Source organism: Hesperophylax consimilis, chromosome 22, assembly GCF_061612785.1.
Source record: "Hesperophylax consimilis isolate HC1 chromosome 22, BYU_Hcon_1.0, whole genome shotgun sequence".
NCBI lineage: Eukaryota > Metazoa > Arthropoda > Insecta > Trichoptera > Limnephilidae > Hesperophylax > Hesperophylax consimilis.
This window is the reverse complement of record NC_142857.1, coordinates 30745615-30760140: the sequence shown is the minus strand read 5'-3', so window position 1 is coordinate 30760140 and position 14526 is coordinate 30745615. Positions and strand designations below refer to the sequence as shown.

The following is a 14526-nucleotide window of genomic DNA, read 5'->3' as shown; positions in this document are numbered from 1 at the left end:
ACACAAAACTGTCTTTTATTTTATTCCTTTTCCTCGATTGTGTATAACTTTGGGAAGAGATTCACTTGAGACCAGTTGATTGGTACGGTTATGTTTTGTTAATATAAATAACGCACTAGCTTTAAACTAGTGTGCCAAGACTGCCAAGAGGTCAACCATGGTTTTGCAAGTAACTCACCGCACTTGCCTCGATTTTATGGTACTTTGAACCTTACAAGATGTTCCTGGCATACTAAAATAACTATTATTCAAGCTTGTCGTTTTTTCACGTGCATACATTGATTTTTTAATATGTGAAAAAGTTTGTCACAAATTTCATAATTTTTCAGTCGTAGTACCAATGATATTACAATACATCTAGACCCATTATTGTCTCACATTATTAACAGAAACTGTGGCAAGTAACAAACACTCCACGTTTCCGGTAAATTCTTAATTTAGACATTGTTCATATTATATGACAAAGATAAGCATTCAAAGAATATCTGTATGTGAACTAAATAGTAATGGTGTTTTCGTATCTAAAAGTTGCAGTGAATATTACATTCTACATCACGAGTGTGATTGAGATACCCGCCAGTAGGTTGTCCTTACACTTATGAGTTGCTATGTTCACTATCTCATTTTCTCTAATGGTGCTTAAATTCAAAAACAAGCAAAATTATTGTATTATTTGTAATCATGAGTAATTTACGTGTATTTACAAATGAAATGTTATTTCTTGACTTTTACTAGTGTTTGATGTGTAATGGAAAACTTTCTCATCACACACAAGAGCATTTTAGCACTCATTTACGCAATTTAGAGATAGCACACAATCTCATGCGATGCGTGACAGTTTAGTACTAAAACCACTAAATCAAAAGTACGATAATTAGGTACCGTATGTATGTATGTTGCCATTTTTGACATCTCTACAACACATCAGGCAGATAGACTCGTTATAGGACTTCCTTTTAACAAGGTTTCGAAATGACACCGCTACATTCCTTCCATGTATGTACTATGCTCAGAGAGGAATGCGGGATGAAGGAGGTCCAATAACAGAGTATTTAATCCTTGAATATGCTATTATCGGATTAATAAACTTGAAAATCATCTATTTATATAATTAAAAATCCAAATGTTTGTTTGTTCAAAATCTTAAATCTCCCAAACTTCTTCACCGATTGCTTTGAAATATTGACATAACGTTGTATTCGAATTCACGTGTGTTTCTATATACCTATATTATATAGATGTCACCTGTGAAAGGTAAAAAAAATATTTTTTAAATTTAAAAGCACCTCAGTCAGTGAAAGAAGCGTTTTTGTTTTTCTCATTTTTCATACTTGGCGAAACCATGACAACAGAACTTTTAAGGACGGGTTGTTGACGGTATGTTATTATATCATTATAGGCTAGTTGCTTGACAGAACTGAAATAAAAACAGAACATGAAAAAATCTTTCACAGAACTTGAAAATGAATGGTAAGTTTTTAGATTCTCACGGCCAAAAGCATTTTTGTTGTTTGTTTTTGGGGTGTTATGCTGTGTTACGCTAACTCCTTTAGCCTACGTTTCGGACAGCGTCGGCTAAAGAAGGAGTTAGCGCAACACGGCATAACACCCCAAAAACAAACAACAAAAATTGAAAATGAATGTTGAAATTTGATGAATTCTCCGAAACAACCCGTCCTAAACTAATCTCAACAAACCTCGCCCATTGTCTCTTCTAAATGGCGCACCATCGCATTTCTCCTGGCGCCACCATGATTATGACAGGAGACTACAATCTGCCAAATGTCATATGGGACATTGATAACAATAAAACTTCTACCACGGACAACATCAACCATGGTTCTCATGAGATAATCGAGATGTCAAATTTTCTAAATCTACGACAGTTAAACTATGTACTCAATATTAATTCTCGTCTTCTCGACCTTGTTTTTTCAAATTCTTTATTTGTTAAAGTATCCGCATCTATTGAATCTTTACTCCCAATAGACAAATATCACCCCCCTCTACTTATCGAATGCAACAGTTCAATTAAAAAAATAAATCCATCGGCATCAACAAAATTGAACTTCTTCAAAGCCGATTATAATCAAATCACCAATCTTTTATCTTCAACTGACTGGAACTTCTTAGACTCTGAAGAAAACATAAATGAAATGGTAGATAAATTTTACTCAATTTTAAATAAATCTATTGATTCGCTTGTACCTGTCTCAAAAATGTATGTACATAACTATCCAAAGTGGTTCAGTAAGGATGTCATTAAAATAATTAGAGACAAAAAAATAGCTCATAAAATCTACAAATCAACACGCAATCCTATTGATTACGCTAAATTTAACGAACTCAGAAAGTCAACCAAAAAAATATCCAAGCAATGTTATAAAAAGTGCATCGACAACTGTGAAGAATTGGCTCTTGCCAACCCCCATAACATCTTTAAATTTTCAAAATTACTTAACAACAATGACTCCGGTATTCCCTCTAACATGTATTTAGATAACAAAACGGCCGATAATTCCCAAGAAGTTGTTAATCTGTTTGCTGAATTCTTCAGTAAAATCTATGCTTCTACAAACAACTCACCAATGCTCGACGCCACAACACCTAATAATAATAACATCGATTTCAATCAATGCATATTTGAAGAACGTGATATAAGAACCAAATTAAAATCCCTTGACCTTAACAAATCGGCTGGTCCTGATAAAATTCCCCCAATCTTCTTATCGAAATGCTCATCAGTATTGACTTATCCTCTAACTAAACTTTTTAATTTGTCCATAAAAACTGGCATTTTTCCGATAAAATGGAAAACAAGCTTTCTGTCTCCAATATTCAAGAAAGGTGATAAATCTGATATATCCAACTATAGACCTATCTGTATCCAGTCGTCAATCCCGAAAATACTTGAATCTGTCCTGCTCTCTAAACTCTCGCCTGAAATCAATAATGAAGTAATTTCACATCGACAACACGGTTTCATAGCAAAAAGATCTACTCTAACAAACTTAATGATATATCAGGAATATATAACTAATTCCATGAACAATCGTCTTCAAACAGATGTAGTGTACACAGACTTTAGTAAGGCTTTCGATAAAGTCTCACATAAAATTCTTTTAAGCAAACTAAGATCCTTAGGTATAACTGGGCATATTTTAAGATGGTTCGAAAGCTACCTTCACAAAAGAAAAATATCAGTAAAAATTAATTCACATTTTTCACATCACTTTGAAATCTTCACCGGAGTCCCACAGGGGTCACATCTGGGCCCAGTGTTATTTTCCTTGTTTATTAATGACATAACTACCATCTTTGATGGAGTTATGATACTTTTATTTGCGGACGATTTAAAAATTTACAAAAAAATAACTAATCATAATGACTGTAGCGTATTGCAATCAAATCTTGTGAGGCTACATGAGTGGTGCACCCTTAATGAACTGTTCCTCAACATTGAAAAATGTCAATCAATAACTTTTACCCGAATCAAAAATCCCATTAAATATCAATATAGCATCAACAACAATGTCCTAAAAAGAGTCGAACAAATTAAGGACCTTGGTATATTATTTGACAGTAAATTAACTTTTGTTCCTCATATAAATGAAATAACCAACAAGGCCATGAAATGCCTGGGGTTCATTCTGAGGACGATAAAAGAATTTAAAACAATTAATTGCTTTATAATGGGTTGGTAAGAAGTAATTTGGAGTACAACTCAACAATCTGGGCTCCATTTTATAAGACTCATCAGCAAAAAATCGAAAGAGTACAACATAAATTTCTAAGGTTTAATAATTACAAACTTGGAATACCAATCGAAGAACTTAATTATACATGTCTAATGGAACTACTAAACCTAAGCGATTTAACTACAAGACGCACAGTGAGTGACTTAGTTTGCCTTTTCAATATATCTAATGGCAACCTAGACGCCCTCGATTTAACGAGCTTAATTAATTTGCGTATACCTACCCATGATACCCGTTTAAATGCTCTATATTTTGTTACCAAATCTGCCAATAATTACTTCGTAAACTCTCCAATTCAAAGGCTTCATAAACTTGGAAACAAATATAGTTCAATCGATGTCTATCATTTCCAATCGGTTTCCAAATTTAAAACCAAAATATTAGAACTTTTAAAATAAAACAATAAACATCTAGCTATTGCACCTCTTATTGAATTATTTCCTCAAGATTGACAAAACAGGCTTATACCTACAAACTATCATGTTTAGATTTGCTTTTTGCTTGGTTTTATATGTCTAATGGTGAATGTTATATTATTGCTTTAATATTCTTTATTTATAATCTGCACAATATTTTTTTTATATAAACTATGTAAAATGGCTGACCGATCGCCCTCGATTGAGCAGGCCACTACAACAAGTCAAACGCAGTATATTTGTTAACAATACTGCCAATAATAATTATTTCGTTAGCTTTTTTACTCAAAGGCCTCATACACTATGTGTCGTATTGTATCATGTTACTGCTGCCACTACCTATTATTTACATATAAACTTTACATTTCTTATTAACTAATTTAAGTCTGTATAACTTAGGAGTAGGAATATTCTTATTTTTGTACTATTTACTTGCTGTTATAATATGTCAAATGGATATGGTTATATATATGTATTTTTACTATTACTTTTGTGAACTTGCAATCTTCAGAATATTATTATTTTATTAACTATGTATGTAAAAGCCCAATGGGCGTATAAATAAATAAATAAATGTGATAACCTCTACTCTCCAATAAGGTGCTCGACGGAGTAACATAACAAAGTGAGTGACTCGGTAGGTGTGATTTGACCATAAAAGCAACATCTGCTATTGTTTCTCTATCTCCACAGACAGACTGCGCCACAGCAACGCCAGTCCTCGGGGAGGAAGGTTCAATCCTCAGTCAAACAAACAAAAACCCTCTTTGAAATTGGCAACTAGGTTGAAAATAGATGTATTACGCAGCGGGGTTTAGTAACTCTACCCTGCTAAACCCAGTGTAACAAGTCCCAAAATCAGTTTCTACAGTATAGACTGTGTCAATAAAGATGGCACGAACTTGGTTATAAAGATCACGGCAATAGCAAATTCACAGCTATAATGAGCAATTACAAAACGATATTTTAGTTCAGCCTTATCTTCATATAATTGTTGACTGTTATAACGATGTGGATTCACTGATATACCGAGCAAATCATTTTGTCACAATTTCTGAATATGTACCATTTCCATGGGTCCTTGGGTCTGAAAAAATAGTTATTCAAGAATTATTCTCGAAGTAAGTAGTAACAAAAAGAGGGGCAGGAATTTCTTACCCCATTAAGGACGGATTCATATTTTTATGGCACTACCTGTGTAAGATTGTCGGCTATGCGCACCATGCTATCCAACGGGCACAATGTAAAATTATCGTAAAATCTGCAAAAATCATTTCAAAATTGTTCCCTTTTTATATCTTCTTTTGTATTACAACTCATAGTCAATTTTGTTTTAAAAACCAATAAATATGTTTATGATGGTACCTAGTTATTTATTTATTTATTAATGCCCTTTTTCGGGGCTTTTACATGAGAATATTAAGAAATATACATTATTTATTGTACATAACTGAATTGCTTCATTAACAACATTTTATATTTATTTAAACATAAATTGAAGATGTTCACTGACTTGGTATAATTGTTTCCCCCCATTAGTATTCTGGACAAAGAGGTAGTTAGTCCCAGAATTTCTGCTATAATGCGTTGATTGTTTTGAAGAGGAAATTGAGAAGCATGAAAGCGAAATCTTTAAAACAATCATTGATAATAAATTTGAGTAATAAAAGTGTACCTATATAAAGATTAGCGGCTATAAGGAGCAAATTTAGTCAGTCCCCTTTTTTAGTTTCTCAAACTAAGGTTAAGAAAAGCAGGTAATGTAGAAAAGGACATATGGTAGAGGTAGGATAGATAGATTTTGAATTCGAAATCCAACAAAGATCAACAATTCTATATTTTCTGAGGCGGATGCAGAAATAAATATCTTTGGAAAGTGTGATAAGTCAAATAATTTATGGAATGTGGTTAAAATCAATAAATAATATAAAAAATGATTATGTGCACAGCATAATTACATAATTACACAAATTACAACATACGCAGTATGAATAAAGGGTATTTAATGAAATTTATGTTCCAAGCTAAATTGCACCTTGTTTGACGGTCATGGGTGGGCAACTATCACAGTTTGAGTAAAAACAGAGGTGATGAGAGGCTGCTACCTCGAGCCGCTGGAGTCCAGCAGGAGGCGGCCAGCCTTGTCCTTGACGCGCACGCGCCCGTTAGCGTAACGCGTCTCCGCTGTGCCATCGCTGTACACCACCTTCACCGTGCCGTCTGGGAACTCCCGTCTCTGCAATGGTAGTAATTTATATTGCAACGTTGGTTACAAAATTACTTCAAGAGTGCTTTACAATCAATCAAACTACCTTGTGGTCCTTGGTGTGCACCTCGACCTGCCCGTTGGGGAAGCGCAGCGTGCGCTCACCTTGCGCGCTGACGGCCATGACCGTCCCGTCGGGGAAGCGCCACTCCTGCGCCCCGCCAGGGCCCCCCCAGCGCGAGGCCCCATCACTCAGCACGCTCTCCACTGAGCCGTCCGGATAACGCCTCTCCATCTGCCCACTGGAATCAATCTAATATAAAACTGACTCGCTGTCACCCCCTAGGTACTGCGCTCAAGGTATGCAGTCTTCACCGTGGCAGTGAATGAAATGACAGAGGAAGAATGAAGTACATAGGTTGGATGAGGGGATTCGAAAAGAATGCAAAGCCTACGTAAGCGTAACTAACAAGATTTAGAAAATTACACTGATGGTTTAGACATATAAAACAGGTAGCGGGGAAAGGAAAGTCAGCAGAATAGATATCACACAAGTCAATGAAAGGAAAAGTCAGGGATGCTCCAGAAAGATACGGTAGAACAATCAGTTGAATGAAATACTTGAGCAAGGTCATGTCGAGAGTCACAATAACAGAAAAGCATAGGAATATCATCAAATATATATCCAAATGAATATAATTGCCCTTACTTCAAATCTGGGTATATTTTTGGCACCAGGAGGGTTTGAGAAAGCTTTGAATAAACCATAGTCATAACATCAGTTGTATGTTAACATAGTCATAACATCAGTTGTATGTTAACCACTGAAGAGTGCGGTCTCTTCTAAACCCATGTTCACTCTTTCCTCTCCTCAAAAACACCCACTACACAGCATTCCCAGAGATAACATAGGCCCTGAGGGAAATTATTTTCCTCAGGACTTGCTGTGTGGAGTTAATCTTTAAAAAAAAGATAGATATAAAAAAAATAAATTAATTACTCAGGGAACTGAAGGACTTGCGATCCATCCTTGTATGTGGTGTGATGTGTGTTCACCTCTTTGTAGTAATACTTGATGGTCCCTTCATTGTAGAAGGTTTCCTTGATGTCGCCGTTGTAGTAAACAAACTTGGAATAGGATTCATCAGCTGACACTATTTTGGTGTTGCCATTGGTAAACCTTATTTCTTTGCTGCCGTCTGCTCTGTCTAATACCACGTGGTCTGTGGAATTATTTGGTAAGGGATTTCTCTTTTCTACAAACGGTTCGGTTAAGCGTGATTTATTCCCAGAATTGGTGCCACAGTCAAACTTTTCAGCGTACATCTGCTCGATGATGCGATCTTCGTTACTATCATTATTTGATAATCGTTTAAAGGAGCTCCTTCTTGAAATGGAATCAATATCAAATTTGTGGTTGGCCGTATCACTTTTCCTTTCTAGAACTATATCTCGTACCTGGGGTAAATCTGACAACATGCCCTTGGTGGAGTGCGGGGGGCTGGAAGGACAGGAGTGCTCCACACTGTCATCGGAGCCTTCACTACTGTCGGAGACTCCACTACCGTCGGAGTAGAGGCTGTACCCCTGCTGCTCCTTCTGTCGCTTGCACTCCTGATCCCTTTGACTGAAGAACTTGGCATAGCGAGAAGTCGGGGCAAGGTTCGGAACACTTTTGGACCTCTGCATCGGTACTTTGTGTTTAATTACTGTTGCCTTCGTTACTGTAGAATTCTTCTGGCTGTTTGACCTTTTCTCTTCATTCCTTTCAGGAAATACTTCCTCCACATCCATATCTACAGCTGTCAGTTTATTATGAAGGGAAAATTGCGCTAGTGATTTATTGATTTCCGCTAGAGAGTTGATGTTGGAAAGGCGCTGGGACCTGATGTTGGCGGAGCGCAGCCTGTTGTTGTCCTTCCTCAGCTTGTCAGTTTCCAGCTTAAGTTCAGAGTTCTGACCCTCCAGTACTTTGATCTGATTCCTGAGCCTGGATTGAGCCGCTCCCACTTTGGAATCTCGCACTTTAGCATTCTCTTTTAAATCATTCAATTCCTTTTTCAGCAAAGCTATTTCCTCTCTCTCTTTTTTTGCAGAGTTTCCTTTCATATCTTTAATGTGGCGATCGTATAAAAGTTTTTGCTTGGCCAGTTTTTCTTTCTCTTCCGCCAAATAATATTCGGAAACTATTTTATCTTCATTCAGTTTTCTTTCGGTTTCCGCCTTCTCTTTGAAGAAATTTTCTTTTTCCGATTCAAGTTGGCTTTTCATCTGCACTAGAGATTCGTTTTCGTTTTTGAAAATGTCGATTTCTCGCTGCAGTTCTCTCAAGCGAGCTTTGAGCAGCTCCGCTTTTGCCGCCAAGTCTAGATCTCTTATTTTATTACATTTCATTTCCACACTAGCATCGGTATCCTCACTTTGAATTAATGTTGACTCTCCTGCAGAAGGATTGTTTTCGCTGTCTTGACAGATCATTATTTTAAGAACTTTATCTCTCAAACTATTCTTCTTGGATCTGTTCTGTGTCTGGTTGGGAGTGGAGGTGGAGATCCGGTGGCTTGAGGTGGACTTGCGGGAAGATTGCTCGGTATCGGTGCTCTCACTGTACTCATCGTTCCCCGAGCTCGCCGGGTCCGTATCGTCCTGTGGGTTGTCACAACTGTCATCGGTTTTCAAAACAAAAGAATCTCGGCTACTGTCCAGATTATCCATTGTTTTGATATCTGTCAGGCCGGGTTTCAAACTGAGAACATGTGGGAAGGTGTGAAGGTAGTCCCTACTGGCCGTGGGGGTGTCTGTCCCGGTTGCCCCGGTGGCGCGCGCGACGAAGCTGCTGCTGGAACAGAAGCTGGAGTTGTCAACTTTCCTTTCTAGGAGGTCAAACAGATTTTGCTCGGCACTTTCCTTGAAAGACCTAATTTTATCCAAAGTACTGGGCCTAGAGAAATCTGACCAATCGTGCGGGGGCCCTGTGGAGCTCTGGGAGGCTTCTCTGTCCCCGTCGGGTGACCGCAGCAGCCGCCTGTAGCGCTCCTGCTCCTCCTCCAGCAAGGAACCCCAGGTATGTTTCCTCCCCCCCTGAAAAAGAGGTGAGCAAACACCATTTTTGTGGGAATCATCCGGTTCTTTCTTCGAGATACTTTCTTTATGGGAACATCCAGAACTCGGTTGAACTACGTTTGATTTGTAATCGGACAATTTATCACTTTTGACACTAGTTTCGGTGATTTTGTTCTTTTCTTGGCATTTACTTAGGACTTTAGCATCTGGAAGGCGCAATGGAGACACGTCCTGAAGTGTGGTGGGCAGTTTAGCCACGGCAGCCTGCTTCTTCCTCCAGTCGCTCTTCTTCCTTCTGGCCAGGCCGATGTCGTCGGGGGTGAGGTTGAATCTGACCATCCCTTGGCCTCTCTTTAAGAATGTTCTAGGTTTGGGAGGTGTAGGCTTTTTGGCAACATTTTTATTATTTTTCTGCACAACAATACCCGCATCGTTGCTTTTAATTTTATCTTCCAGCAAAGTTTTGAAATCTTTAGCGGTGGGTAATATCGGCACTTCATCGAGAACTATCTTCGATTTGGTTTTGAACTCATCTCTGATATTCGAAATTTTACTTTTTGGTAATTTCTCGAAATTATCGATTTTTCCGCGTGGATCTGTAGATGGGACCGATTCACACGAAATATCGAGTATAGTAACCCCTTCCATTTCTTCAGACAATCGAACGAGGTTTTCAGAGCTGTTAGAGCCATCTTCTTGATGTAAATCATCCTGAACCGAAGTGTCCTCTCCGTAGTTGGACTTTGGTAGGTTATAAGAATTGTAAAGTTTAGATTGGGCATCCGTGAGCTGTTTTCTCTGAAGCATTTGTTCCTGATACAGACGTTCTTCTTGCAACCTTTGCCATCGCCGAAGCTCTTCAAGGCGATGCAATATTTTACCCGGAGATAGCTCATCCATTTTACTGAACTAATTTGACATAATAAAATAATAATAAACTCACAATAAAGCCCTGTAAACTATAACTTGGAATTGTTTGAAACTTTTGACAGATCAACTGTCACTTTTTACTTAACTTTTCTTTTTGCCGCCGGGATATTACCATAGAAAAAAATCAGTCGTGCTTTATCTGTGGAAAATTACTAAACAAAAAAAAAATACAGAAACATGACAGAAACATAGTTGATTTATGACAGAAACTACGTGACTTGAAACTGGAAAAAACGTAGACGCTACATGAGAGTGGTATAATGGTGGTATATTTATGCGCTACATGCAAATACATGTGCCCTATACATGGACCGTGAGTGGTTTATTTATACATGGACCTAAAAAGCCAGCCTGGACAAAGCATTATTGGGATTTTGTATGAATGGCATTGAAGCCCAATCTAGGGTGGGGATATTGCCTGGTAGCCATCTTGTATGACTAACTTTTCAACTGATTTGTACGCGAAGAGGTGCATAATGAACTATTATTATTTTGTTTTTGTGTTGTTTGCAGTCATAACGGCTTATGATTTGTTTGGTATTTTATGAGACAATGAATGGGATACGTCATTAAAAAATAACGGTTCCATGAACCTAAAAAGCCCTGGACAGAGCAATTCGAGAACAATTTGAAGCTGCGGGTTGAGGAAGATGTATGAAATGTGATAAAACATTCATTTTAACGACAAATGCTTGGTCTCATCAAATACCAAAAAAAAATCATCACTTCTGTGTTCAAAAGGATTCAAACAATGATGTATGCAATTACAGACCAATTTTTATTTTATCGTGTATTTTAGAAAAAACATTTTTAGCAAAATATCCTCTAATTTCAAAAGTGTTATTACCAATTGCCTACATGGATTTGTCTCATATAGATCTTATTTCACAAACCTTCTAGTAAGTGAAAATTATATAAACATAGCATCAACTATTAGGAAACGGGTAGACTCCGTCTGCACTGATTTATGTAATCCATTCGATAAGTCTGCCACAAAATACTAATTAATAAGCTCAGAAAATAAGGGATAAGTTGCAATATATTGGTATGCTTGATTAGTTACTAATCTCTTTTTTTATATCTTATGAATTTATTGCTACCAGCAGTGTCCCCCAAGGTCTGCACCTGAAACCTTTTCTATTTATCCTATTCACCATATCATGAGGTTCTACAAAATTAAACATCCAATAATATATAATTATTCATTGTTTAATGTTGAATTATTCTCAGTATCGAAATACTTGACCTAGGCATCATACCATATGTGACCAAAAACTCAGCTTTTTATCTCATATAACTTCTATCTCTAATGAAAATGTTAGGTTTTATAGTTTCCAACGATTTAAAATATATTCACACATCTCTCGTTAGAAGCGGTCTAGAAGAAAAGCTTCTGATCTTATATTTTTATATAAAATTCTACGATATCAGTGTTGATTAACTTTCATGTTCCTACCAAAGTTTGATCAAGGTGTCCTAGTAAGTAACAATCATACTACGGTTTCAGGCTACAATTCTGTTATAAATAGATTACAAACCAATGGTAACTCGTATGCAATGTTAGCTGATGTTTTTGATTGCGTCTATCGAAATAAAAATCTGTTCATATTAAACATTTGAGCAGTGCTTATATTAATGTGATCACTGAATAACAGGTTTTTTGTTTTTGTTTCTTCTTTCTTTATTTTAATAATTTTGTACTATGGTGGTTTTTTTTCTTGTTAACTTATATAATCTTATAATTTTTCTTTTCTTTCCATATTGTATATGACTGTCAATAACTTTCATTTATGTAAATGGAACTTGTGTGCTGTTAATTTGACATAAATAAATAAGTCGTTATAACTGCATTCACAACATACAGATAAAATTATAATAGTTTATTTTGCACCACTTTGTAAAAAAACAGGGCCAGCCTTTGGAGCAGTCCGTTCCGGGCGCCGAATTGCCAAGGCCCTGATAATACAGTGATCACCTATCTAAGGCGCCAAAATGATACTCGCGCCGGCCCTTCATACAGATGGCTGCCAGGCAATTTCCCCTCACCCTGGATCTGGCTTCAATACCATTCATACAAAATTGCACCAATGCTCTGTCCAGGGCTTTTTAGGTCCATGGTGAAAAGCCCATGTGTCCGGGCATATCCGGGGGTGAGTGGTTTAATTACATCCCGGTAAAGTGCACTAACTACATGGTGCTACATTTTATTTTTCGAAATTCCAACGTTTTACAAGTCGGTGCATATTATGTGTCTATCAATCGTTGTCTTCGTCATAGTATTCACACAGATTGTAATAATAATAATAACTTACCTACAGCGTGTTTCATTTAGACCTAAAACATAAAATATTTTTGAAAGGTACATGACAAACCTTCCTAATCATTTTTTTTTGTATCTCTGATATTTTCAGTAAATTATTTTTAAATTTTATCCAATGGGGTATTTTCACAAACAATGAATACTGAAAAAATGTGTGGAAGATTTAAAGTTTATTTTTGTGATTCTGATCATTGTACTAAAAATGTGTAATTTTTATATTTTCATTCAAAATTATTGATTTGAAGAACCGCCACTGGCTGACGGCTGTCACCAAAACCAAAGTCGCCGGGCATGTTGAAAATGCCACAGAACCATAGACATATGAATATTAGTAGACCTGCCCTAAGTGATTAAAAGCGTATTATCCCCACTCCCCATACCGGTTCCATTGGAGCCGGCTGTGCTCGCGTATGGCCTCAAGTGAAATTTGAAAACGTGACGTCATCATTTTTGTGCGAACTATGGTCGAGGCATCATCGGTTCATTTTACGAAATAACACGGCAAAATGTTGACTTGTACTATGAAAACTTGTAAAAATAGATGTGAAAAAGAGAATAAACCCAATTGTCGTATTACATTCCATATATAAGCATTATTTTACTTTATTTTAAGCATATTCACATCGTATAATATGAATCAGTTGTTACTACCACATCGAGAAACGTCTGGACGCGAAACACAAAGCTGGTTGGTTGCTGGGAAGTAAATTATGAACATTTATAAAAGTGTCTTAACTAAATACTTAAACGAAATATTCGACTCTGAAAATAGAACCGAATTTTTTTGCCGAATTTGGACTTCGCAAATTTGTTCATAACGTGGCGAGTAATTTGCGCTCCCATGTAAAAATGTCTATTCATTCAAAAGCAGATTTTACTTTTAAGAAGTAAATGGTGATATTATAATGCGAGATGCCTATTTACTGTCAGATTGATTTATTGACGAATCACAGTCAGCTTCACTCCCTTCGTTCTTCAACAGTTGATTTTACCCCTCGCCATTATCTTCTCGTCTATTAATTCCTATGTCTGTGCACAGAACAAATAAACCACTCTCCCACCGAAATTACGAATAAAAACGAATATGTCATTTTGGCGGCAAATCAAAATGTCACATTTTAAATCGTAATATACCTTCTTTATCGTAATTTTTTTAAAACAAAAAATAAAAACGAAAATACCCTATTGTAATGTAGGTAATCATTATTTGTTACAATCATTGTTTATTTTATTACTAACCCTTGCGTAAAAATTGTAGACATTTCATGTATCCAATGTAAAAGTCCCATGGGCGTGTAAAAGAATAAAAATAAAAAATACACTTTTTTTTGGAAAAATGAGCAGAGCAGAACTAATTTTGCACAAAGAATACCTACCAGTGGCGGTCGGTGACTTCTGTAGAAGGGATGCTGGACATCAAATGTTTATACTCGTACTTACTACGTACTTGACATCAAATATGCACATCTAGATGCTAGCCCACGAACAAGATACAATTAGGTACCATCTAAATTATCTCCATAAATCCATTAAGCTCCATAGCTCAATAATAAAATTACAGATACAAAATATCTTAAATGTGTTATTCGTAATATTCAATAAGAATCCGACTTCAGTATTCAAGCTCAAAGCAAACTGTCAACGCAGCTCGCGCGTACACACGCACTAAGAACAATCCATTCTAGCATTTTGGAAGTGGTTTACAGATCGCTTCCACACCACAGTATTGCTTGTATACGTGTGTTTTACGCAGTATTTGAGAATGTATGTGTATTTAGACTCGCGCTCCTTGTATCGTGTCGTTCGTTGTGCGTACACAGAAACGGGATGATA

General features: G+C 36.7%; 1 protein-coding gene across 1 annotated transcript; it reads right to left on the bottom strand.

Annotated features, from left to right (window-relative positions):
• Positions 1-5752: 5752 nt before the first annotated feature.
• Positions 5753-10450, bottom strand: LOC149413445 (uncharacterized). Its single transcript, XM_089644934.1, has 3 exons — positions 7381-10450; positions 6487-6682; positions 5753-6410 (listed from the first exon to the last, which is right to left on the bottom strand). The coding sequence occupies exons 1-3, from the start codon at positions 10341-10343 to the stop codon at positions 6276-6278; spliced, it is 3294 nt and encodes a 1097-aa protein (XP_089501060.1). The 5' UTR covers positions 10344-10450; the 3' UTR covers positions 5753-6275.
• Positions 10451-14526: the final 4076 nt, after the last annotated feature.

Coding starts and splice junctions, on each gene's coding strand:
- LOC149413445 (XM_089644934.1), bottom strand. CDS start 10,343: ATGGATGAGCTATCTCCGGGTAAAATATTGCATCGCCTTGAAGAGCTT. Junction 6,683..7,380: donor CAAGTCCTTCAGTTCCCTGA/GTAATTAATTTA, acceptor GATTGATTCCAG/TGGGCAGATGGAGAGGCGTT. Junction 6,411..6,486: donor TGCACACCAAGGACCACAAG/GTAGTTTGATTG, acceptor CTACCATTGCAG/AGACGGGAGTTCCCAGACGG.